General features: G+C 40.3%; 3 protein-coding genes across 3 annotated transcripts; 1 reads left to right on the top strand and 2 right to left on the bottom strand.

The window, feature by feature from the left end:
- Nucleotides 1-112: 112 nt before the first annotated feature.
- tmem43 (transmembrane protein 43) lies at nt 113-6,742 on the bottom strand. Its single transcript, XM_083972094.1, has 12 exons — nt 6,555-6,742; nt 5,776-5,922; nt 5,520-5,654; nt 4,300-4,394; nt 4,144-4,193; nt 3,964-4,033; nt 3,797-3,867; nt 3,587-3,714; nt 3,420-3,494; nt 2,168-2,269; nt 1,959-2,076; nt 113-1,872 (listed from the first exon to the last, which is right to left on the bottom strand). Exons 1-12 carry the CDS (start codon nt 6,570-6,572, stop codon nt 1,670-1,672), a joined length of 1,212 nt encoding a protein of 403 aa, XP_083828220.1. The 5' UTR covers nt 6,573-6,742; the 3' UTR covers nt 113-1,669.
- A 7,304-nt stretch (nt 6,743-14,046) lies between these two features.
- On the top strand, nt 14,047-17,303 carry LOC310986683 (rab GDP dissociation inhibitor alpha; the record flags this gene model as incomplete). The annotated part of the gene is made up of 11 exons (XM_083972717.1): nt 14,047-14,088; nt 15,032-15,139; nt 15,236-15,332; nt 15,434-15,568; nt 15,663-15,861; nt 15,953-16,084; nt 16,194-16,293; nt 16,400-16,571; nt 16,740-16,884; nt 17,009-17,063; nt 17,157-17,303. 11 exons carry the CDS (start codon nt 14,047-14,049, stop codon nt 17,301-17,303), a joined length of 1,332 nt encoding a protein of 443 aa, XP_083828843.1.
- A 2,060-nt stretch (nt 17,304-19,363) lies between these two features.
- On the bottom strand, nt 19,364-22,820 carry ndufaf3 (NADH:ubiquinone oxidoreductase complex assembly factor). The gene is made up of 5 exons (XM_083971333.1): nt 22,706-22,820; nt 20,901-21,096; nt 20,720-20,786; nt 19,924-20,024; nt 19,364-19,790 (listed from the first exon to the last, which is right to left on the bottom strand). Exons 1-5 carry the CDS (start codon nt 22,792-22,794, stop codon nt 19,683-19,685), a joined length of 561 nt encoding a protein of 186 aa, XP_083827459.1. The 5' UTR covers nt 22,795-22,820; the 3' UTR covers nt 19,364-19,682.
- Nucleotides 22,821-23,484: the final 664 nt, after the last annotated feature.

Below are 23,484 nucleotides of genomic sequence, written 5' to 3'. Positions count from 1 at the left end.
ATACAGTTTTTTTTCACCGTGCACATGCTCTTGGATGCTGGGCCTTTTGCGTTTCAGTGTTAGCTCAAGGCAACTTGGTTATTACAGCAGTGGCCATTGTAATAGTATACAAGTCAGTCAGTGTTAAAATATCTGATCAATCTGTGTTGTCAAGAACTATCTGTAATAAGAATCCCTTAAACTGGTTAACAGTGTGAGACCAATATATCAGAGTTGGAAATCATGAACCAGGTCTAGACAAAAAAAAAAGTGCTTTATATTTGATATGCTTCATACAAACAATTGAACACTGTAGATCCCCACTGTGGTGCTGATCAGAGTGATCAGAATCCGGAGTGCTCTGAAAAAGCAGAAACGCTCCTAACTTTTCCAAAGTATGTGCATTTAAGTCTGTTCTTCAAGTTTGGGAAAATTCCATTATGAGATATACAATTGGTTGAAAATGCAAACAATATTCCCTCATGTAAGAAAATGGAAATGGAGGATATATCTAGGGGACATTCTTTACATAAAGAGCTTTGTTAAGCAGTTCATCAAGCTAAAACACATGCAGCCTAGCACAACAGGCCCTGCAACAAATGCTACCTCCATGAAATTCTGATGTTTAGCATAATAAAAACCCTTCTCAGGGTTCCTGCAGGGCTCTGTAGAAGACTGCAATAGCCTCTTTGCTGTGTGTACCTAATAAACTCACAGCACAGCTTTGGTGATAGCAACAAATCTTTGGTAACTTTTTGTTTTACAGTTTAAATGACACACAACAATGACTTCATGTCTATGAACCGAGAATATAGTTAAAAGGGAAGGTTCAATATATAGGCAAATTCGCCTATTGCCATAATCCCTATAGTCTTAGGAAGCTGTTTTTAGATCGGTGGGGCAGAGACATGAGCTGCTCACAAAACAGTACTTGTCCAACAACGCCCAAAATGCTCTCATGAAGAACTTATGGTCTGCACACTCGCCACGCTATGAAATAATCATGTATATAAATCACTCCGCCCAGCAGCCGTGTCTGGAATGTAGTTTCAGTTACACATTTGCCTTGAAAACAACTCCGTCTAGTAATGTTACATGATTATCTCATAGCGTGGTGAATGTGCAGGTCACAACTTGTCCACCAGAGCGTTTTGGAGTTGTTGGATTGTGTATTTGAGGAGTTTGATGAGGGACAGAGGACCTGTACCATTCACCTCCATGTGTTCACTGGGTAGCTCGCGTCTCTGCCCCACCGATCTAAAAACAGATTGCACCGACAATTAAAGGTAATGAACCTACTCCTATGACTACAGGGATTATGGCAATAGCTGAATTTGCCAAAATGTTGAACTATGGCTTGAAGATGTGCATGGGCAGATAAACTTCTGAAAGGCCATGATCTGATAACAAAAACCTAAAGGCAACAGCAGAAAACATCCCCCGATGTCTGACCATAAGCAGAGTGGTTAAGGTGAGTTTTTTTTTTTTGAACTTCAATAACTCAGTGATAGACTGGTGAGCACTGTAAAATCATACATTGATGGAGGCTGCATCGAACATGTTATTTTACATATTACGTACAAGTCCTGTGCAGTTTCACCACTGAGGAGGAAGCAGCTGCACAACACTGTCTCCAAGTGTTGATGGATGGATACAGCTGGGCATCAACAACTGCTCATCAGTTTTATTGTCATTCGTTCTTCTTTGCTGGAAGTCCTGAGCGGGCGAGAAGCATGGGCAGCAGAGCCAGTGCTCCCAGTGCTGCTGTCACTAATGGTCGATAAAAAAGCCAACCTACTCCAATGGTGAGAAGAGACAGAGAGCAGGAGACGCACAACGCGAAGATCTTCAGCCCCACGGACACCAGCTCTCTGAGAACAGGAACCCAGTCCACTGCAGGCACAAAACACACAGGGAGTGAGAAAGACACAGGGATGAATGAAATCCATGGGCGGTGTGGCAGTGAGCGTGCTGTTTACCCAGCGTGTAGATGATGCGCATGGTCAGCTGAATACTGAGGAACATGAGCGCCCATCCTGCAGCCCTGAGCCCCCACGTCTTCATACTGTTATACTGCTGCTCCTTCGTAAAAACCTCCTGCAGACAACATTTCAAAAGGCATCAAGTGGCGGAACAAAGAGAACATGTGAGTGAGATATAAACCAACAGAGAGGTGAGCTTCAGTGACCTCTGCAGAGAGCTCCTCCAGGTACAGGATCTCCAGTGTGTCTCCTGATTTGGTTTTAAATGGCATCAGATGGTCCCCTCTCTGCATGGCCACAATGCTGACCTGAGAAATAAGGGTTACTTTGGTAGCTGAGGAGCATAACCACAGTTCAGACAATAACAGTATGTGCACGGTAGAAACTTCATTGTTTCATTAAGGACTGGAGCATCTGATCAAATAGTCACCCAATCCTTAGGAATAAGACCTCTGAAGGCATCTCACAGGGACTAAAGGAAACTGAAGGATTTCACACTGTCTCATGACATCTTCAGTTTTTATAGTGAATATACAAGCTAGTCTTTATAGTATACCATTTAGCCATTTGCCTCGTGAAATTTTTCCAAACAAAAATTTACTTTATCAGTAATTGAAATACTTATTGGTAAAGTCAAGTAGATCTTTATTGTCCCGAAACAGGCAAATGGTGTTACAGCATGGTGCTTGACATTTAAAGACACAACAGGCACTAAGGCAGTGTTTTTCAACCTTGGGGTCGAGACCCCACGTGGGGTCGCCTGGAATTCAAATGGGGTCGCCTGAAATCTCTAGTATTTGGTAAAAAAATTAATAATTTAATTACTGTATTTTAATCATATTTTTTTTAAATTATGATTAAAAACACCACGCACAAGCTTAAACAACAGTATTCTATACTTTCACGTTTTCAGATATAAATCGAGTTCAAATAAAATGCAGCATATAAAAATATCTGAGCTGGCACGTCTTGGTTGAAATTTGTGATGTCAAAATGGGGTCATGAGCTAAGGTAAGAGAGAGGAAGAGACAAAACAGCACTGCTGTAGTTTCAGATTTAAAAAATGAGTGGGGTTATTACAAGTATGGCAACAGCTAATGATCATTTCAGTCTATAAAATGTTGTAAAATTGCCTTTGCAAGTCTTAGAAAAAGCATCAGAGTGAATCTTGAATAAATGTTTGTTAACTGCCTTTAAAGGTCCAGTGTGTATTTGTGAAGGTTTATTGGCAAATTCTGAATATACTACCCTATAAAATAAAATTTGTTTGGTTTTCATAGCCTTATTCATTTATATACAGATATACATATACATATACATGACGCTTCAACCCATCGCTCCTGAAATACTTCCAGTCGTGGTAAACAAAACACAGTGGAAATGCATGCAGATTGCAGAATACTAAAAGTTCTCGTCATAACTGAAATGATCATGGTCTCTGTCGCCTGCTGCACTCACAGTATCAGCTGGGCCGAGTCCAGACGTCTCACCGCTCAGTCCAGCGAAGGAGAATCTCACACGCACATCCCCGACCTTGTGAATAAAACCAAGTAGTAACAATGAGTAACACAAAGTGTACATACGCACTTGATCATCCTGGGAGGAGTTCACATCTTGATACCGACCTCTGGCCTGCGTGGGTACTGAGTGTGATAGAAATAATCGTCATCGATGGAGAGGAAAGGGTCCAAGGTAAAGGCAGAGAAATCCCTCAAACTCAGCGTCTGGAAGTTGTTTATCTGCTCCACCAGGCCTGAGGACGAGACAGTCTGACTAACTGCTGCTCTTTTCTCTATTACTGTATTTATGTCTGATTGTTCAGTCACTGGAGGTACCTTTAGACAGGATGAAAGGCCCAACGTTGACTTCTGGAGCCACCACCGTCACACTCTCAACTGCCATGGCACTGGAAATGAAGATGAAATGAAAGATGAGGCAGCGATTTTCAGACAGCACATTAACACAACAGAACAACAGAATCATCTTGCAACTCCTGAAGTACCTCGGATTCTGGTGACCAATCTCCTGATCAAAGTTACGACTGTTGACCAACTCTGACTTCCACTCAGTGTCTGAAAAAGAAAGCACGACTAAATGTCCAGCGCACAACACACACACCTTCAACAAGAGTGGAGCAGCCATCTTTCAGCAAATGTTACAGCCTTGATGAAAACAAACTCACTGTAGGTGTAGGTTGTCTCAGTTTTGGTTTCACCGTTCTCCTGGTAGTCCCTGAAATGGATCATTGAAGTAATAAACTACTGTGTCTTCACTGAAGAATGTTTTGTACTATTGGCGACCCCACCCTGAGTGTTGACGTAAGAGACAACAGACTCACTTGCTCTCCTGGTGCTCCACCCACTGATACATCTCCACCTGCCTCTTCAGTTTCACAGCCTGCACCACCACTCTGTAGTTGGGGTCATGCAGGGCCTACACCAACACAAGCAGAGTATCCATCACCTCAAGTCAAAGTCAGTGCATTACATCTGTCGAATCAGCAACAGAGTAAAACACACATCACCCCAGCCTGGTTATGCATGACATAGCACTTTACTTTCAGCTTATTATACCAGTTGGAAAAGACAGATGATGTTTCCTCAAAGAGTTCACAATATAATGGCTGATTCTCTTTGTTTCAAAATAGAGTTTATTCATATTTTGAAAACCAATTATCAACTATGATATGATTAAGGTGCTGCAGTTCATTTCTGAACGCATTTCAATATTTTTATTTAGAATATTTGAAATGCAATACTAATATACAGTTGTGCTCAAAAGTTTACATTCCCTGGAAGAATTTGTGAAATGCTAGCTACATTTCAGAAAATATAATTGATAGAGCAACAAAGATGATTTTATTCAGAGTTAGTGGCTGGGTTTAATCACACAACTGTGTTTGATCTTTAAAAAATCCGCTGCTTTATTTCAGTCAGTGACAACTGTCCCTGTCTGGAGAATCCCTCATCATACAGCCCAGTTAAAAGCTGAAAGTATAAGCATGTACTGTATGTAAATTGAGTGGAACACTTTGTTTTGTCATCAATTATTCCAGATCTTCATGGTTTTAGTTTGTTTTTCCTTTTTAAATCAGAGGGTGTTGTGTAAAATTCCCAGTGTGGCGTTTACAGGTGTTGGCCTGTACTGCACTGGCCTGCTTTTTTTTTTTTTTTTTTTTATCTCACAACCTTGATAAATGCTCTGTCTTTTTCATTAGGCCTATATGGTTAATCTGAAAACAGCAGGATTGAATAAAATGATGTTGTTTTTTAAGAAATCTTGTAAGCCATTGTTTTACTGCTTAATTTTCACTGAATATAAGAAAGTAAGGATAAGTAGTCAACTAGTAGCTATAAAATAACATCATGCCATGGACTGGTTTCCTCCTGTTTGTGTATGCATCTTGTAAGGAGGATATAGTGTTTAACAGACTTGACACTGTGGGGGAATCTTTTAAGTCATTCACTTAATAAATGAATCTACCTGATGTGAGGATAGGGGCGGCGGTTTGACACAGTGGAGAACGAAAACTGTAACCATTGTTTCTGAACAACCTACCTGTGCAGTGTGCAGCCGTGCAGATAGGTGAACTAGACGGTTGTTGTTCTGCAGGTCCAGGCTGACATACGGCCCCAGTGACACAACCTGAGAGAGACCCTCGTCCAGGGAAGATGCTGTCTGCAGAGCTCGTCCCTGAGGAGAGAAGCAGGTTCAGAGGACATGCGCTGTGTTAGTCTGATGCTACGTCACAGCAAGCATCCAGGTGTGATGTACTGAAATGCAACTGAGACTGAAGCAGTGGTTCCAATCCTACCTCATTGGTAAAGAGGATATAAATAGAGAGGAAGAACAGTCCCACACCAACAGCAGTTCCTCCTGCAGTTTCACTCAGTCGCTCCAGGAATCCAGGGTTGGACTGAACAGTTACACGCTTGTGTTGGTTTGGCTTTGTACCTGAGAACTGAGACATCCGCACATAAACATCTGCAACAATCACAACCTACAGTATGACTATGAAGTAAACAGTGAATTAGGATTTATCATTATCATTCATTTATCATCAACTCCAAGGAGCAACTAATATAAAAGTATGTGTCATGTCAACAACTGATTACTCCATTGGATGAACTCGGTGAGGTGTACGAGTTTGGGTGTACTTGAGACAGTATTCTTCACATAGTTTGACACAGTATAGATTTCCTTCAAGGAACTGGACAAGTGAGCGAAACATGTTCATTCGTTCGTTGTTAGCATAAGCTCATGCCACAGACCTGGGTGTGAACTACGACACACCTCTTTTGTACTGAGAAAAGTTTTCTTCCAAACCCATTGTCCTTGTTTCAGTGGATAAAAAGTCATTAGAAGAATAAACGCTAATTGCTACAAGTAGAAACATGTGAGCAAGGTGACACAGGTAACGTTGACACAGCAGCTACATGTAACTTGTTTATCACACTGCAAACTGAAGCAGAAGGACAGAATGCGGTAGTTAAGGAGCTAACGTTAACCGGGGACGGTAAGTTAACTGTTTAACGAAATCCTGACGAAGTCACGGTCACTGAAGTGAAAACGTCACGGGTGTGACGCACTTACTGTCTGTGCTGAGGACATGTCTGTCTGTGACTGCTTCAGCTCCACGGTCAAACAGCAGGGTTAGTTGGAGATGCAGCGACTCAAAGCTGTGACACCACGGACAGTGCAGAGTGCAACCGAGTGCAACACCAACGGCTGCTTGACTCTACGGTGCGCTCCCTTCGCTGCACGGCGTGTCCCGAAGCCCGCGCCGGGGGGCGGAGTCGTCACTAGTTTGTATTCCGTCTACGCTGCTCGAATACGCGTGAATAAGAAGCGCTACATCCTCTACCCAAGGCATCATGGGTAATGGAGGTTTTGTAGCAACCTGGTAGCAACTCATTCATTGCATGGATCTATTATAATACATCCATGATTCATTGTCATCATTGACTAGTAGCTAAATGCGATGTAAAGCTGGTTACTGATCCCAGCTGTTTAATACAACCATAGACTGTAAAAAGAAGAATACAACCCGGTACATTTACTGAAGTAGCCTACTTTCAGAGATCCATGTATTATTTACATATTAGAGGCCACAGGAAACTGAGCAGTCCATTTACATCCATGGTCCATACTCAAGGGCAGGGCTGGCTCTAGGATTTTGGTGGCCCTAAACAAGATTTAGGTAATGGCCCCCAAAATTTAACACACACACACACACACACACACACACACACACACACACACACACACACACACACACACACACACACACACACCCCTTCCCAGTTTAGTGTTTATGGCAGCAGCCGGCCTCCAGGGAACTAGGCCTACTCAAATAAAAAAATATTCAAACTTAAAGCAATACTTACCTTTCTGGAACTTTTGCACATTTCTTTGTCTAAGTTAAAATGCTATTAATAATCTGATGATACATTAAAATGTAAGAGAAACCCAACAGGGTTAAAAACTCATCATTTTTTCATTCTCATATAATTCTGAGAAAAGTCTGACCAATAATATTATTCGGTCCGATTAATAAGATTTGACGAGCGACCGAACCTACTTAATATGTAATCACTTTGTGCACCCCTCTCCTCCTCTTCCCCCCTCTCGAACAGGAAGAACGCTTATTGACAGAGCAGAGTAGCAGGACACAGAGAGCAGAGGAGACTAGAGTCACAACACACAAGAAAGAAGGTTTTTGGAAATAAATAGTTTTTTAAAAGACCAATAACTGCAGCCGCAGCTGGTCGTGGAGTTTCATGTCTGATATTGTAACGTTGATAGTGATCAGCCCCGAGTGATACGTAAACACAGGAAGTCACATGTGTCTATAAGCATCCAGTGCTAACGGCTAGGCTACTGTTAGCTCTGTGCTAACGGCTAGGCTACTGTTAGCTCTGTGCTAACGGCTAGGCTACTGTTAGCTCTGTGCTAACGGCTAGGCTACTGTTAGCTCTGTGAGTTCTCAGCGGTCCGGACCCGGTGGAACTCCGGACTGGCGCGGCTCGACTCGGCTCGGTCTGGATTTATTTTCGGCCTGAACCAGCGCATCAGGTGGCGCTGGTTCGGCCGCCAGCCCGGCTCGTTGAGAACTGTAATCTGTAACAATCACTTCCCCTGTGTCTCCAGTAGCAGTAGGCTAACAACAGTTTATTATAAAACTCATCAGTCATCATCACTGAGTCCGTTTATACGGTTTAAAACTCCGGTGTTGTGTTTGTTTGTGTTGTTCCCGTTTCACTCGCGTTCCTGTTCTGTTTACCGTTGCCATGCCAACGCATGCAGCAGGGAGGGAGGGGGCTCGTGGAGGTGCTGCAGGAGGGAGAGGTGGGTGGGACTTGTGAGGGAGGTGGAGCTGTTGATTTTCTGCTGTTTGTGCTGTGCTGAGTGAAATGCCAGATCGGTAAGTATTGCTTTAATTATAATTATATATATATATTACAAAAGCAGAAGGACCCTAAACACTTGTACACCGTAACAGTTGTGCATGTACTTTTTATTGTTGTATCTTATACTAATGTCATGATCTTAATATTCTACTACCGTATCTCAATTTGCAGCTTCTATAGGAAACCTCACCTCTCAACTGCAGTGAAGTTAGTTTGAAGTTGGATATTTGACAGACATTCGCTCACTCACTCGCTTCTCAATATATTAAAAATCCATATAAAATATAAGATGTGTTCAAATGCAATAAAAACAGCTGTGTCTCATAGAGGAGGCTTAGCCCTACCATCCTGTGTTGATTTTGAGTCAACAGGTCACATGACCTGGGAGTTATTGAGCTCTAATGCTCATATTTACAGTATAAAATAAATCAAAAATCCATATAAAATATTACATTTGTTTAAATGCAATAAAAACAGGTGTGTCTCATAGAGGAGGCTTAGCCCTACCATCCTGTGTTGATTTTGAGCCAACAGGTCACATGACCTAGGAGTTATTGAGCTATAATGCTCATATTTACTGTATAAAATATATTAAAAATTCATATAAAATAGTAAATGTGTTTAAATGCAATAAAAACAGGTGTGTGTCATAGAGGAGGCTTAGCCCTACCATCCTGTGTTGATTTTGAGCCAACAGGTCACATGACCTGAGAGTTATTGAGCTATAATGCTCATATTTACTGTATAAAATACATAAAGAATTCATATAAAATATTACATTCGTTTAAATGCAATAAAAACAGGTGTGTCTCATAGAGGAGGCTTAGCTCTACCATCCTGTGTTGATTTTGAGCCAACAGGTCACATGACCTGGGAGTTATTGAGCTATAATGCTCATATTTACAGTATAAAATACATTAAAAATTCATATAAAATATTACATTCGTTTAAATGCAATAAAAACAGGTGTGTCTCATAGAGGAGGCTTAGCTCTACCATCCTGTGTTGATTTTGAGTCAACAGGTCACATGACCTGGGAGTTATTGAGCTCTAATGCTCATATTTACAGTATAAAATAAATCAAAAATCCATATAAAATATTACATTTGTTTAAATGCAATAAAAACAGGTGTGTGTCATAGAGGAGGCTTAGCCCTACCATCCTGTGTTGATTTTGAGCCAACAGGTCACATGACCTGAGAGTCATTGAGCTATAATGCTCATATTTACTGTATAAAATACATAAAGAATTCATATAAAATATTACATTCGTTTAAATGCAATAAAAACAGGTGTGTCTCATAGAGGAGGCTTAGCTCTACCATCCTGTGTTGATTTTGAGCCAACAGGTCACATGACCCGGGAGTTATTGAGCTATAATGCTCATATTTACAGTATAAAATACATTAAAAATTCATATAAAATATTAAATGTGTTTAAATACAATAAAAACAGGTGTGTGTCATAGAGGAGGCTTAGCTCTACCATCCTGTGTTGATTTTGAGCCAACAGGTCACATGACCTGGGAGTTATTGAGCTCTATTGCTCCTATTTACAGTATAAGATACATTAGAAATTCATATAAAATAGTAAATGTGTTTAAATACAATAAAAACAGGTGTGTCTCATCGAGGAGGCTTAGCTCTACCATCCTGTGTTGATTTTGAGCCAACAGGTCACATGACCTGGGAGTTATTGAGCTATAATGCTCATATTTACTGTATAAAATATATAAAATATTCATATAAAATAGTAAATGTGTTTAAATGCAATAAAAACAGGTGTGTGTCATAGAGGAGGCTTAGCTCTACCATCCTGTGTTGATTTTGAGTCAACAGGTCACATGACCTGGGAGTTATTGAGCTCTATTGCTCCTATTTACAGTATAAGATACATTAGAAATTCATATAAAATAGTAAATGTGTTTAAATGCAATAAAAACAGGTGAGTGTCATAGAGGAGGCTTAGCTCTACCATCCTGTGTTGATTTTGAGCCAACAGGTCACATGACCTCGGAGTTATTGAGCTATAATGCTCATATTTACAGTATAAAATATATTAAAAATTCATATAAAATATTAAATGTGTTTAAATACAATAAAAACAGGTGTGTCTCATAGAGGAGGCTTAGCTCTACCATCCTGTGTTGATTTTGAGTCAACAGGTCACATGACCTGGGAGTTATTGAGCTATAATGCTCATATTTACTGTATAAAATATATAAAATATTCATATAAAATAGTAAATGTGTTTAAATGCAATAAAAACAGGTGTGTGTCATAGAGGACGCTTAGCTCTACCATCCTGTGTTGATTTTGAGTCAACAGGTCACATGACCTGGGAGTTATTGAGCTCTAACGCTCCTATTTACAGTATAAAATACATTAGAAATTCATATAAAATATGTGTTTAAATGCAATAAAAACAGGTGAGTGTCATAGAGGAGGCTTAGCTCTACCATCCTGTGTTGATATTGAGCCAACAGGCTACATGACCTGGGAGTTATTGAGCTATAATGCTCATATTTACTGTATAAAATATATAAAAAATTCATATAGTAAATGTGTTTAAATGCAATAAAAACAGGTGTGTGTCATAGAGGAGGCTCACCTCTGCCATTCTGTGTTGATTTTGAGTCAACAGGTCACATTCATTTTTTATATATTTTATACAGTAAATAGGCTATGGGTGTTAGAACTCAATAACACCTAGGTCATGTGACCTGTTGGCTCAAAATCAACACAGGATGGTAGAGCTAAGCCTCCTCTATGAGACACACCTTTTTTATTGTATTTAAACACATTTAATATTTTCTATGAATTTTTAATATATTTTATACAGTAAATATGAGCATTAGAGCTCAATAACTCCTAGGTCATGTGACCTGTTGACTCAAAATCAACACAGGATGGTAGAGCTAAGCCTCCTCTATGAGACACACCTGTTTTTATTGTATTCAAACACATTTAATATTTTATATGAATTTTTAATGTATTTTATACTGTAAATATGAGCATTATAGCTCAATAACTCCCAGGTCATGTGACCTGTTGACTCAAAATCAACACAGGATGGTAGAGCTAAGCCTCCTCTGTGACACACACCTGTTTTTATTGCATTTAAACACATTTACTATTTTATATGAATATTTTATATATTTTATACAGTAAATATGAGCATTAATAGCTCAATAACTCCCAGGTCATGTGACCTGTTGGCTCAAAATCAACACAGGATGGTAGAGCTAAGCCTCCTCTATGAGACACACCTGTTTTTATTGTATTTAAACACATTTAATATTTTATATGAATTTTTAATGTATTTTATACAGTAAATATGAGCATTAGAGCTCAATAACTCCTAGGTCATGTGACCTGTTGACTCAAAATCAACACAGGATGGTAGAGCTAAGCCTCCTCTATGAGACACACCTGTTTTTATTGTATTCAAACACATTTAATATTTTATATGAATTTTTAATGTATTTTATAGCCTACTGTAAATATGAGCATTATAGCTCAATAACTCCCAGGTCATGTGACCTGTTGACTCAAAATCAACACAGGATGGTAGAGCTAAGCCTCCTCTATGAGACACACCTGTTTTTATTGTATTTAAACACATTTAATATTTTATATGAATTTTTAATGTATTTTATACAGTAAATATGAGCATTAGAGCTCAATAACTCCTAGGTCATGTGACCTGTTGACTCAAAATCAACACAGGATGGTAGAGCTAAGCCTCCTCTATGACACACACCTGTTTTTATTGCATTTAAACGATTGTAATATTTTATATGGATTTTTTATTTATTTTATACTGTAAATATGAGCATTATAGCTCAATAACTCCTAGGTCATGTGACCTGTTGGCTCAAAATCAACACAGGGTGGTAGAGCTAATCCTCCTCTATGAGACACACCTTTTTTTATTGCATTTAAACACATTTACTATTTTATATGAATTTTTAATGTATTTTATACAGTAAATATGAGCATTATAGCTCAATAACTCTCAGGTCATGTGACCTGTTGGCTTAAAATCAACACAGGATGGTAGAACTAAGCCTCCTCTATGAGACACACCTGTTTTTATTGCATTTAAACACATTTACTATTTTATATCAATTTTTTATATATTTTATACAGTAAATAGGCTATGGGTGTTAGAACTCAATAACTCCCAGGTCATGTGACCTGTTGGCTCAAAATCAACACAGGATGGTAGGGCTAAGCCTCCTCTATGAGACACACCTGTTTTTATTGCATTTAAACGAATGTAATATTTTATATGGATTTTTTATTTATTTTATACTGTAAATATGAGCATTATAGCTCAATAACTCCCAGGTCATGTGACCTGTTGACTCAAAATCAACACAGGATGGTAGAGCTAAGCCTCCTCTATGAGACACACCTTTTTTTTATTGTATTTAAACACATTTAATATTTTCTATGAATTTTTAATATATTTTATACAGTAAATATGAGCATTATAGCTCAATAACTCCCAGGTCATGTGACCTGTTGGCTCAAAATCAACACAGGATGGTAGAGCTAAGCCTCCTCTATGAGACACACCTTTTTTATTGTATTTGAACACATCTTATATTTTCTATGAATTTTTAATGTATTTTATACAGTAAATATGAGCATTATAGCTCAATAACTCCCAGGTCATGTGACCTGTTGGCTCAAAATCAACACAGGATGGTAGGGCTAAGCCTCCTCTATGAGACACACCTGTTTTTATTGCATTTAAACGAATGTAATATTTTATATGGATTTTTTATTTATTTTATACTGTAAATATGAGCATTATAGCTCAATAACTCCCAGGTTATGTGACCTGTTGACTCAAAATCAACACAGGATGGTAGAGCTAAGCCTCCTCTATGACACACACCTGTTTTTATTGCATTTAAACACATCCTACTATTTTATATGAATTTTTTATATATTTTATACAGTAAATATGAGCATTATAGCTCAATAACTCTCAGGTCATGTGACCTGTTGGCTCAAAATCAACACAGGATGGTAGAGCTAAGCCCCCTCTATGACACACACCTGTTTTTATTGTATTTGAACACATCTTATATTTTATACGAATTTTTTATATATTTTATACTGTAAATATGAGCATTATAGCTCAATAACTCTCAGGTCATGTGACCTGTTGACTCATAATCAACACAGGATGGTAGAGCTAAGCCTCCTCTATGACACACACCTGTTTTTATTGCATTTAAACAAATGTAATATTTTATATGAATTTTTAATGTATTGAGAAGGAGCGAATGTCTGTCAAATATCCAACTTAAAACTAACTTCACTGCAGTCACCTCTCACTGTTAATCTCTCTCAATCGCTCTCTCACAGACACACACATGCACGCGTGTACACATGCACACATATGCACGCACGTGCATGCATACACACACACAGACACACACCATTGTGTAGTAAGTGTCAGTCTTAATAGGATTATTGCATGATTAAGGAACACAAAACTCTAATCATAATCACACCTGTGTCTGTGTATGTGTACATGCACATGCCTGCACGTGCACATGCATGGATACATACGCAGGCAGATAAACACACACACTGCAAAAGGAAAAGCCTTAGGACTCTGTGAAGCAGTCAGGGACAAGTGGAGAAAGGTTCAGCATGCAGGAATATGATGTTATAGTGCTCGGAACTGGACTTAAGGTAAGAAAACCTGTCGTGCATGTGAACTCCTGCAAGAGTCATGTGAGGAAAATAATGCATGTGTCAGTTCAAGGGGTTAGGGTTCACTCAGGCCGCACATGAAGAACACAGCTAACTGGCAGTTATTCTGTTCAATTAAAAGCTGACACAAATGTTGTCTGACATTTAGTGTGTGAATGAAAGTGTGGAGGATAGTTATACTCAGAATAGGTTTTAATTGTGTGTTGAGGCTATAGTCCTCACTGCAGGCGGCCCCAGTTCGAGTCCCGCGTCGAGCAGCCCTGTCCTGCGTGTCATTCCTCCCTCTCTGCCTCCCATTTCCTTTTTCTCTCTCAACTCTCCTGTCCATTAAGGGTGAAAAAGCTCCTCAAAAAATATATTTAAAAACAGAAAGAATATGTTTTAATTTCAAATGAAAAAAATTTGATGGAACTTTAAATTCTTTACATTCACATCCAAATCTGATCATTGCATGTGAAAATCTATTTACAGTGAATCAGAAAGTTAAATTAGTTTTACACTGGATGCAAAGGCATAAAACATGACAGAGACTTGTCTTTTATTTGACTGTAAATAAAGTTTATCCTTCACAGTGTTACGACCAGTTCAAAGTCATTTTTATGATCTACATTACCAACGTTATATTATTCTTGAAGCCCAGATGCAGAGACGCACTCTTTACATGTTGCACTTGGTGCTTAAAAACATCCTGAAATATCGTAATATAGTTATTTCATGTCCTCTCTGACTATATTACTCTTCATAGTTTATGTAATAATAAAGTTTGTCAGTAGAATTATTTCCATGTTTTTAACCTCGTGTTGACCCTCTAATCACCCATTGGCTGTTGAAAGAGAATGAATGACATCTTGATGCTTGTCCTGAGCTGATAACTGCTGCCATGTGATGGTGACAGCATCTGACTGCTCCCTGTCTCTCTCAGGAATGCATCCTCTCTGGTTTAATGTCTCTGAGTGGGAAAAAGGTTCTTCACATTGACAAAAATCCATTCTATGGAGGAGAGAGCGCATCAGTTTCTCCCCTTGAGGAGGTGGGTTCACTCAAAAGCAACACATGGGCGGGCGTGCAATGCATAACAAAAGGTGTGCAACACGTGTTGTTAACCACTGAGTTTCTGCCTTTACAGCTGTACAAGAAGTTTAAAGTTCGAGGTCCTGGTAAATCCATGGGCCGTGGGAAAGAATGGAACGTTGACCTCATCCCCAAATTCTTTTTTACCAGCGGTGAGAGCTCAGTTTTACTCATCTGAAGGGTATATATATATATGTGTAGCGCATTCTGTGTGCTTAAATGAGTTTCCATGAATTCTGTGTGTTTGCATTAGGTGAGCTGGTGAAGATCTTGGTGCACACTGATGTTACTCGGTATCTGGACTTCAGAGTCGTTGAAGGCAGCTTTGTTTACAAAGCAGGGAAAGTGCACAAAGTCCCTGCCACGGAGGAGGAGGCCCAGGCTTCAGGTAATGCTCCTTGTTAGCCTGGTGTCAAATCAATTTCCATTTCCATGCATCAATCGGTTTAATAATCTTTTTCTTTTCTTTTTTAATGTTGTAGATCTGATGGGCATGTTTGACAAGAGGAGGTTCAAGAAGCTGCTTGTCTTTGCCCTGAACTTTGATGTGAGAAACCCTCGGACCTACCAGGACATAGACCCTAACAAAACCACCACACGGGATCTTTTCTCCCGCTATGACCTGGGATTAGATGTTATGGAGCTCACTGGTCATGCAATAGCCTTACACAGCAGTGACAGGTCAGAGCTTTTGTGTACCAGATGCTGACAGATCCCCCTTGAAGTTGTAACCAACTCGATCTCATTGACTTTTTACCTGTTGTTGCTGTAGTTACCTGGACCAGCCGTGTTTGGAAACCATCAGGAGGATCAAGCTGTACTCAGAGTCTTTGTCCCGCCACAACACCAGTCCATACATTTACCCTGTGTACGGCCAGGGAGAACTACCACAGGGATTCGCAAGGTTACACTCACACTAGTTCTGAGCATCATGATTCCAGACATTCATGCTGGCTACTGAACGTGCAGTAATATGTGTATCATGTTGCCTATCCTGCATGTGTGTGCTTCAGGCTGAGTGCCGAGTACGGAGGAACCTTCCTGTTGAACAAAGCAGTGGATGAGATTGTGATGGATAACGGCAAAGTCACAGGGGTGAAATCTGACGGGAAGGTAAGGAAGATGCAAAAAAAAAAAAACAGTGGTGGAGGCACTGAAGAAAATATCCAGTGGTTAAATCCCACCCTCAGTGATTTTGTCTTTCGTCCTTCTTGAACAGCTGTTCCAGTGTAAACAACTAATCTGTGATCCCAGCTATGTTCCCAATCGAGTGAGGAAAGTGGGGCGTGCCATAAGGGTCATCTGTCTCTTAAACCATCCCGTCAAAAACACCCACGAGGCCAGCTCATGTCAGATCATCATCCCTCAGGCTCAACTCAACAGGAAGTCAGGTAGCCTGCAGCGTTTGTCAGAATAAATGAAATAAATAAATGATACGTTTTATTTTCTCCTGACATTTTAGCAGATTGTCATTTGAAATGTGTGTTTTTGCAGTTGACCACCTTTGATCCAAATTACTTAGAAGCAATGAATGGTCCTTCTCTGTTTGTTCCATGCAGACATCTACATATCTGTAGTGTCCTATGCCCATAACGTGGCCTCAGATGGGATGTACATCGCCACCGTCAGCACGACAGTAGAAACCAGTAACCCAGAGAAGGAGGTGCAGCCCGGGCTGGAGCTTCTTGAGCCGATCATGCAAAAGTCAGTAACACGTCAAAGTATTTTTTTTTTTTTATATATATGTTTCATGGTTGTGTCACTGATTTTATGTGGACAGCATATTGATGTTTTTTGTTTTTTTTTACTGTGCCCTCCTTGAATCTAGATTTGTTTCAGTTAGCAATCTGTTCGTTCCCAATGAAGATGGAAAAAAGAGTCAGGTGATGAAAGTATAAAAAAAATATATATATATACATATATTTGTATGGCAGATGCAATGTTGGTAACACGTTTTTCCTCTGTGCTGATGTAAGATATTCGTGTCGCGCTCATGTGATGCAACAAACCACTGCGAGAGGGAGTGTGAGGACATCAGAGACCTGTACCATAGGATCACCGGAGCAGAGCTTAGGTTCAGAGGATCACACAGACACCAGTCTCAAAACTCTGACGACGACTGACGGAGGCTTTCAACGTCAGCACCAAGCAACTGTGTTTAGGTAGTGTGTAGACTGAACAGTGAGTGTGTACTCTGTAAAGGTTGAATGTCTTTTTGTCCCCTTCGTAAACCTCTTTAAATCATGATGTTGTTGGGAATCATTTTGGAAAATTTTGTCCTGTGTCAGTTATTTTAAAATCTCCTCTGCATTCACATTGATGTGTTATGGCACAAGGTAATTATCTTATCGACCATCAATTGGCCCATTGCCATAACCCCTATAGTCTTAGCAGTAGGTTCATTACCTGTAATTGTCGGCGCAAGCTATTTTTAGATCAGTGGGGCAGAGACGCGAGCTGCTCAGCTAATGCAACAGAGGCTCATGGTATTTCTACGTTTCCCTCATCAACAACTCCAAAACACTCCGGTGGACAAGTTGTCACCTGCACATTCGCCACGCTATGAAATAATTATGTAACGTTACGACACATGAAGCAAATTCAAGCTTTTGAAATCACTTCTTTCCGGTTATGCATTTGCCTCGAAAACAACTTGTTTTCTCGTAACGTTGCATTAATATTTCATAGTGTGGTGAACGTGCAGGTCACAACTTGTCCACAAGAGCGTTTTAGAGTTGATTGTGTATTTGATGAGTTTGACGAGGGAAAGCCGGAAATACCATATGCCTTCGTAGCGTAGCTCTGAGCAGCTCACGGCTCTGCCCCGCCGATCGAAAAACAGCTTGCACCGACAATTAAAGGTAATGAACCTACCCATAAAACTATAGGGATTATGGCAATGGGCGAATTTGCCAAAATGTTGAAATATCCCTTTAATGTGGTATAGCTCTTAATTAACCATACAAATTATTCCTTTAAATGGGTCAAGGTGACCTAACTGCAATACAACCAGTGCATCTATTGTGCAGCATAGCATCAGGTGAATGTAATCAAGCAGCACCCATGTCATTCATGTCACCAACAGGGATTTAATCATTCAGGCTGACGCTGGCCGTGTGCTACACAGGCAGATGATTAGAGATGAATCACAATGATCTGCAGAGGATTTGCGGATTCTCAATCTATGGAGCTTATGTGAGGGAAGGACAAAGCCACTGAAATATGTTGTATGCTGAACACTGGCAGCTTGTTGGTGCCAGTGCTGATGGAGGCCAGGGACAAACGCACACATGTAAGAGGCTTATCCAAGTGAAGGACAGTCACCACCAACACCTCAGGCAGAGGCTCCGGACACTTTCACATGGATGAAATGTTCATCTGCTGCACAGAAAACAATCAGCTCTTCTTCACTGTGTCTGTTTAACTGTCCTCTTGTGTTAGGGTCACCACTGGCCCGTTTTTAGGTTTTAAAGTAGCTACCACATAAATTTGTTTATTGCATCAAGGATTTTTGACTTTGTCAGGAGCCTATATTTAAACAAAATAAAACAAAACAAAAAAAATTATGACATTTGTGGTGTTAGGGTCGGTTTCGCCCCGGTTATAACGATAAGAACAATAATGAGAGTTAAAACTGAAATCAAGTGCAAAACCAAGCTTTTCATGGATGAGGAAGCCTGACAACATAACCACGACATGACAAACAAATGGGATGATAAATAATTGTTTTTGATTTAAAGTCAGAGGTTCAAAGACGATCAGATACCGTCGTAGTTCCAACCATAAACGGCGATTTGGCGGCATTGTTATCACCCGCCGGGCAGCGTCCGCGAAATCGAAAGTAAGGACACGCTGGTCGGCTCGCCCAGCATTCCCACCATTAATTAAAATAACGATAGAGACAAAACTATATATTTATCAAAAATGGAGCCATCAACAAGTGTGGGTAGCGTAGATTCATCCACATTAATGTGAGACTTTTTTATAACCAAATACAAACTCCTCGTTGTCCCTTTAAGATTTGGGTCAGAACCGACCCTAACACAAGAGATGGTAGCAGAAAGCTGACAAGAGGAAGGTTAAACTGAAAAAATAAAGTAAACCAGGTTGGTCTTATTACACATTTATGCTAAGTATGAAAACACATTACATGAATAATGTAGAGTACTTAATAATTTATACACCCAGTGTTTCAGTACAAGAATACAGATGCATTTCATTGCAGTCTAATTTGCATCACCGGTGTCTTCACTTGACTGCTGAGCACGAGAACAAGCACACACACATGCACACACACACACTTCTACACTTCAGTCCAAATGCTTGTGCAGATCGTTGTCAGCTCGATCGGTGCCTCAGGTCAAGGGACAACAGCTGCTGCTCTCTGACTGCTGCTATTACTCCATGATGTAACTGCTGGAACCATACGCTGAGGTGGAAACTGCTGCTTTTTGTTCCTTTGGGAGGTTTGTGGAGAAGGACAGTATCCACCTTCTTATTCCTTATTCCCGTTTGACTTCCAGGGCTGTGCTGACGGGTGGAGGGATCAGACCAGCAGCTGTAACTCGTCTCTCGCTGCTCAGGAAGTTAAAGGTTGCACATGCATTTGGCTGAAAAACAGCAGAGATGAAAAAAAAAGAGTAGAGTTAGGACAGCTGTGCAGTTGCTGGCGAGACAGTCAGAAAGTCATCCACTTCCATGGTGTCAGGGTGAGGATAGGAACTTAAAGTGGACATATTTTACCGTGTCCTGCACCTCCACAGCGATGCCTTTTTTCTTGAGAAGAGCGAGGACTGAGGGGTTGATCCGCTCCAGCCGTGCACCTGTTCCCAGCACAAGGATCTCTGCACAAATAACAGGAAAATAAGACACATCATTTATGTTGGGGCTGCATTTGTCAGTTATATAGGCTACACCCTATTATGGAACTAGATGCATGACAAAATGAAGGAAACACATGCATGACTGCATGAAGCTTCCATACAAGGCTTAACTGCTGCTATACCAGCATGCACTCCCTGCTCAGGAACCAGTCTGTCACCCAGTCCTCCCATGAAGCTGGCCTGCTCCCTCTGCCTCTCCTGTATATGGCCCAGCCTGCCCACCAGACGCTGCCTACTGTACATCAGCTCTTGTTAACTGACTGATTCCATATCCATGTTTTCCCATATTCCATGTTGTAAGCTGTTTTCTTGTCTGTACACAACATCTATGTCACGTCTGCCCGTCCTGGGTGAGGCTAAGCACAGAGGATGTTGTTATGATGCTGTGTAAAGCCCTTTGAGACAAACTGTTAATAAAATGCCTTGCTTTAATATGTCACTGAAATATTTGACAATAATGATGTGAATCATGTTCCCAATCACCAGGTCTCAGATTTTAGACTAGTGTGGTATAGATAACATCTTCCTCCACTGTCATCAAGACATCAAGTGAGGAAGTGACATCAAGTTCATTAAGATGTGCTTAACACCACCAAGACATTTTAAAAACTCATCTGTGTGTTTGCTTGCTTTTTTTTCTTCTTTTTTTTTTTTACCTATTCTTGGTTCAAGCATGAGGAAGAGTGACACACTTTCCTCTGTGATGTCCTTATAACTGCCAACCTGCAAAAAGAGGAATTCAAAAAATAAAAATAAAAGACACAGAAAGTCGTTTAAACTAAATACAATGAATCAACAAACTATGATAGGTGAAACCAGTCTGGACATAATACTCACATTCCACTGCAGAATGGCAGGGGGCAACAGGGCGCAGGGTCCATACACCCTATTGCCGTCGATGTTGAATCCTCTGGGACTGTAACTCTGGATCATGATGCCGCTGCCCGGCTCCTTCTGCATGACGGACACCGTGGTTTTTTGGTACATCTCATCATCACTGGGTCCCAGTCGATGAGCACGAGAAAGAAACGGGCTGGAACGAAAGACGGGGAAACACAGTTAGAAACAACAACATATTTATTATGTATATAAATATGTTGTTTTTATTTTTAGATGGATATTTTATTATAGATTTGTGGATATTCAATTTGCTTCATTCTTCTTATTTTTCTCTTTGCATACTGTGAATACCTGCTGCTGTAGCACAGCAATTTCTAGCATCTCTCATCTTATCTTATAAGACGGGGAAACAGAGTTAAAAACAACAACATATTAAGTGAACAAGTTATATATGGTATCTGCATGAAAAACTCCAAAGAGTGTGTGTTTTGTCATTATTGCACAGGGCTTATCTCTGTACTGTCCTCCACTTTAAATTTCACAGAAACAGCAGAGCTGCTGCCATATGGCCCAGTTTAAAAGCCAGAAATCCCATGGCAGCCTACTGACAGGGCCCACAGCCAGAGGCTTTAGGCCTGTTTCTGCAGCCAACAAACAAGCATTTGTGCTTGTGTAAGGAGCCGGGCAAGTTTCATCCTCCTGTTGTTCCCACACCTCTCCTCCCGGGAACCTGACTATCACAGAAATCTGAGCAAGTTCAGCAATCCTTTGTTTCTGAGAAGTGCTGCAGTGTATTTGCTGTCTCAACAGCTCAGTGGGATCATGACCCGACCAGGGTGAATGTAATGACTGACTCCAGTAGATGGAGCCAGAGCTGCAGATCTGAGGGGGATGAAGATTTGGGTTATGATCAAAGGAGTTACAGTGGAGGAAGCACTATGCACTCACCAGAAACAAAACCTGGGCCTAATAATAACTGTTCTTTTCTTCGACGGTGTTGCTAAGCAATGTGTTGATCAATCATCTCTATAGGCAATTGAATCAAGTCAACTGAACTAAACTTAGTTTTTGTCTTGAAGACGTTTGGCCCCTTATCCGAGTGGCTTCATCAGAGACTGGCTAGTCTGAAACATGGTGGATGACTCAGGTATTTGTTTCTTGACAGAGCAATGAGAGCGTAATGTGAAAGTGGAAAAACCTTCTCTTAACAGAGGAGGGGTTTACGCCACTTGGATAAGAGGCCAAACGTCTTCAAGACAAAAACTAAGTCCAGTTGACTTGATTCAGTTGCCTAGAGAGGCCTTTGACTTGGATTGATGAGTGTTGGTCTGGGGCAGGTCTTCCATAGTGCCCCCCCCCCCCCAAAATGGTCATTAACATGTGGTACATTGTTATGTTTACTGTACAGAGCTATGAGCACTAACTTCTGACTATGGATCTTAATCAACCCTGTACAGCAAACATCCCAGTGTTCTGTGTAGTAACTAAATAAAGAAAATGGTGTACAATTGTTATTGTTCTCAGTTTCACCATTTGAGTCCTGCTTGTTCTGGTTATTCTACATTGACTGACTGTAAGTGCTGTAGGCTACTGTTGTTACTCCCTGTGCCCCCACCAGAAAATACTCTGGACCCGCCCCTGGTGTTGATCAATCAGATCTTCACTGGGCAGAAATCATCCCAGGAGGAGACAGTCTGAGCTGCAGCGGTCACACTACCAGACAGTTATCTAGCGGAACCTCTGCGCTCTGCTCTGGTTTTCAGTCTGAGAGAACCAGGAGCTCTGGATGAAAGTCACCGTACCTGGAGAAGACAGGTGCTGCCCTGCAGGAGAAGAGGGAGCGGGCTGTCGCTGTCCTCAGCAGCAGCCTGGAGCACACGGCGGCAGACATGTTGACGGAGCCCGGTAACTGACAGACTGACGGGGGACAGAGTTCAGTGTGACACCAGCTGCGCGTTTCCGGTCTTGTGTAACGCAAAATCGAACTCATGGATTATGATAGAGATAGGACACATCATGTTTTTAAATATTTTTTTTATAACTTATTAATTTTAAATTTTATATTAATGTATTTATTCGACCATTTTTGTCTTTATACCACCTCTGTTATCAGTTTATGCCTTATCATGTCTTGGAATGTCTGTCGTTTTGTTCTTGATCTGTTCCTACACTCATGCTGTATCGAATGTTACAAATAAATAAATGAATAAAAGATAAATACACATCATGTTTATATATAGAGAAAGGATCTTTGTTAATATTTCAGGTCTAAGTTTTTCATTGATTTATATGAGAGATTATTAGTACATGTTGGAGGGAGATTATTTTTTATTTATTCTGTGTATAGTTCATAAATGCATAATCAACAGCATAAAAACACATAAGGCAAAGTACACCAATTGGCAGACATAGTCCTTTATTAAACAAATCAACTGTTTGTAAAAAAAAAAAAAAGAAAAAAAAAAAGGGCTATACAAATAAAATTGCCTTGCCTTTGTTGAGGATGATTTCATTTTAACATAACTTAATTTTTGTCTCAGAGACTTGAAAGTGATGTATAAATGTAAAACCCTTTTGCATG

The sequence above is a fragment of the Trachurus trachurus genome (assembly GCF_905171665.1).
Source record: "Trachurus trachurus genome assembly, chromosome: 5".
NCBI lineage: Eukaryota > Metazoa > Chordata > Actinopteri > Carangiformes > Carangidae > Trachurus > Trachurus trachurus.
This window is presented reverse-complemented; position numbering and strand designations above follow the sequence as displayed.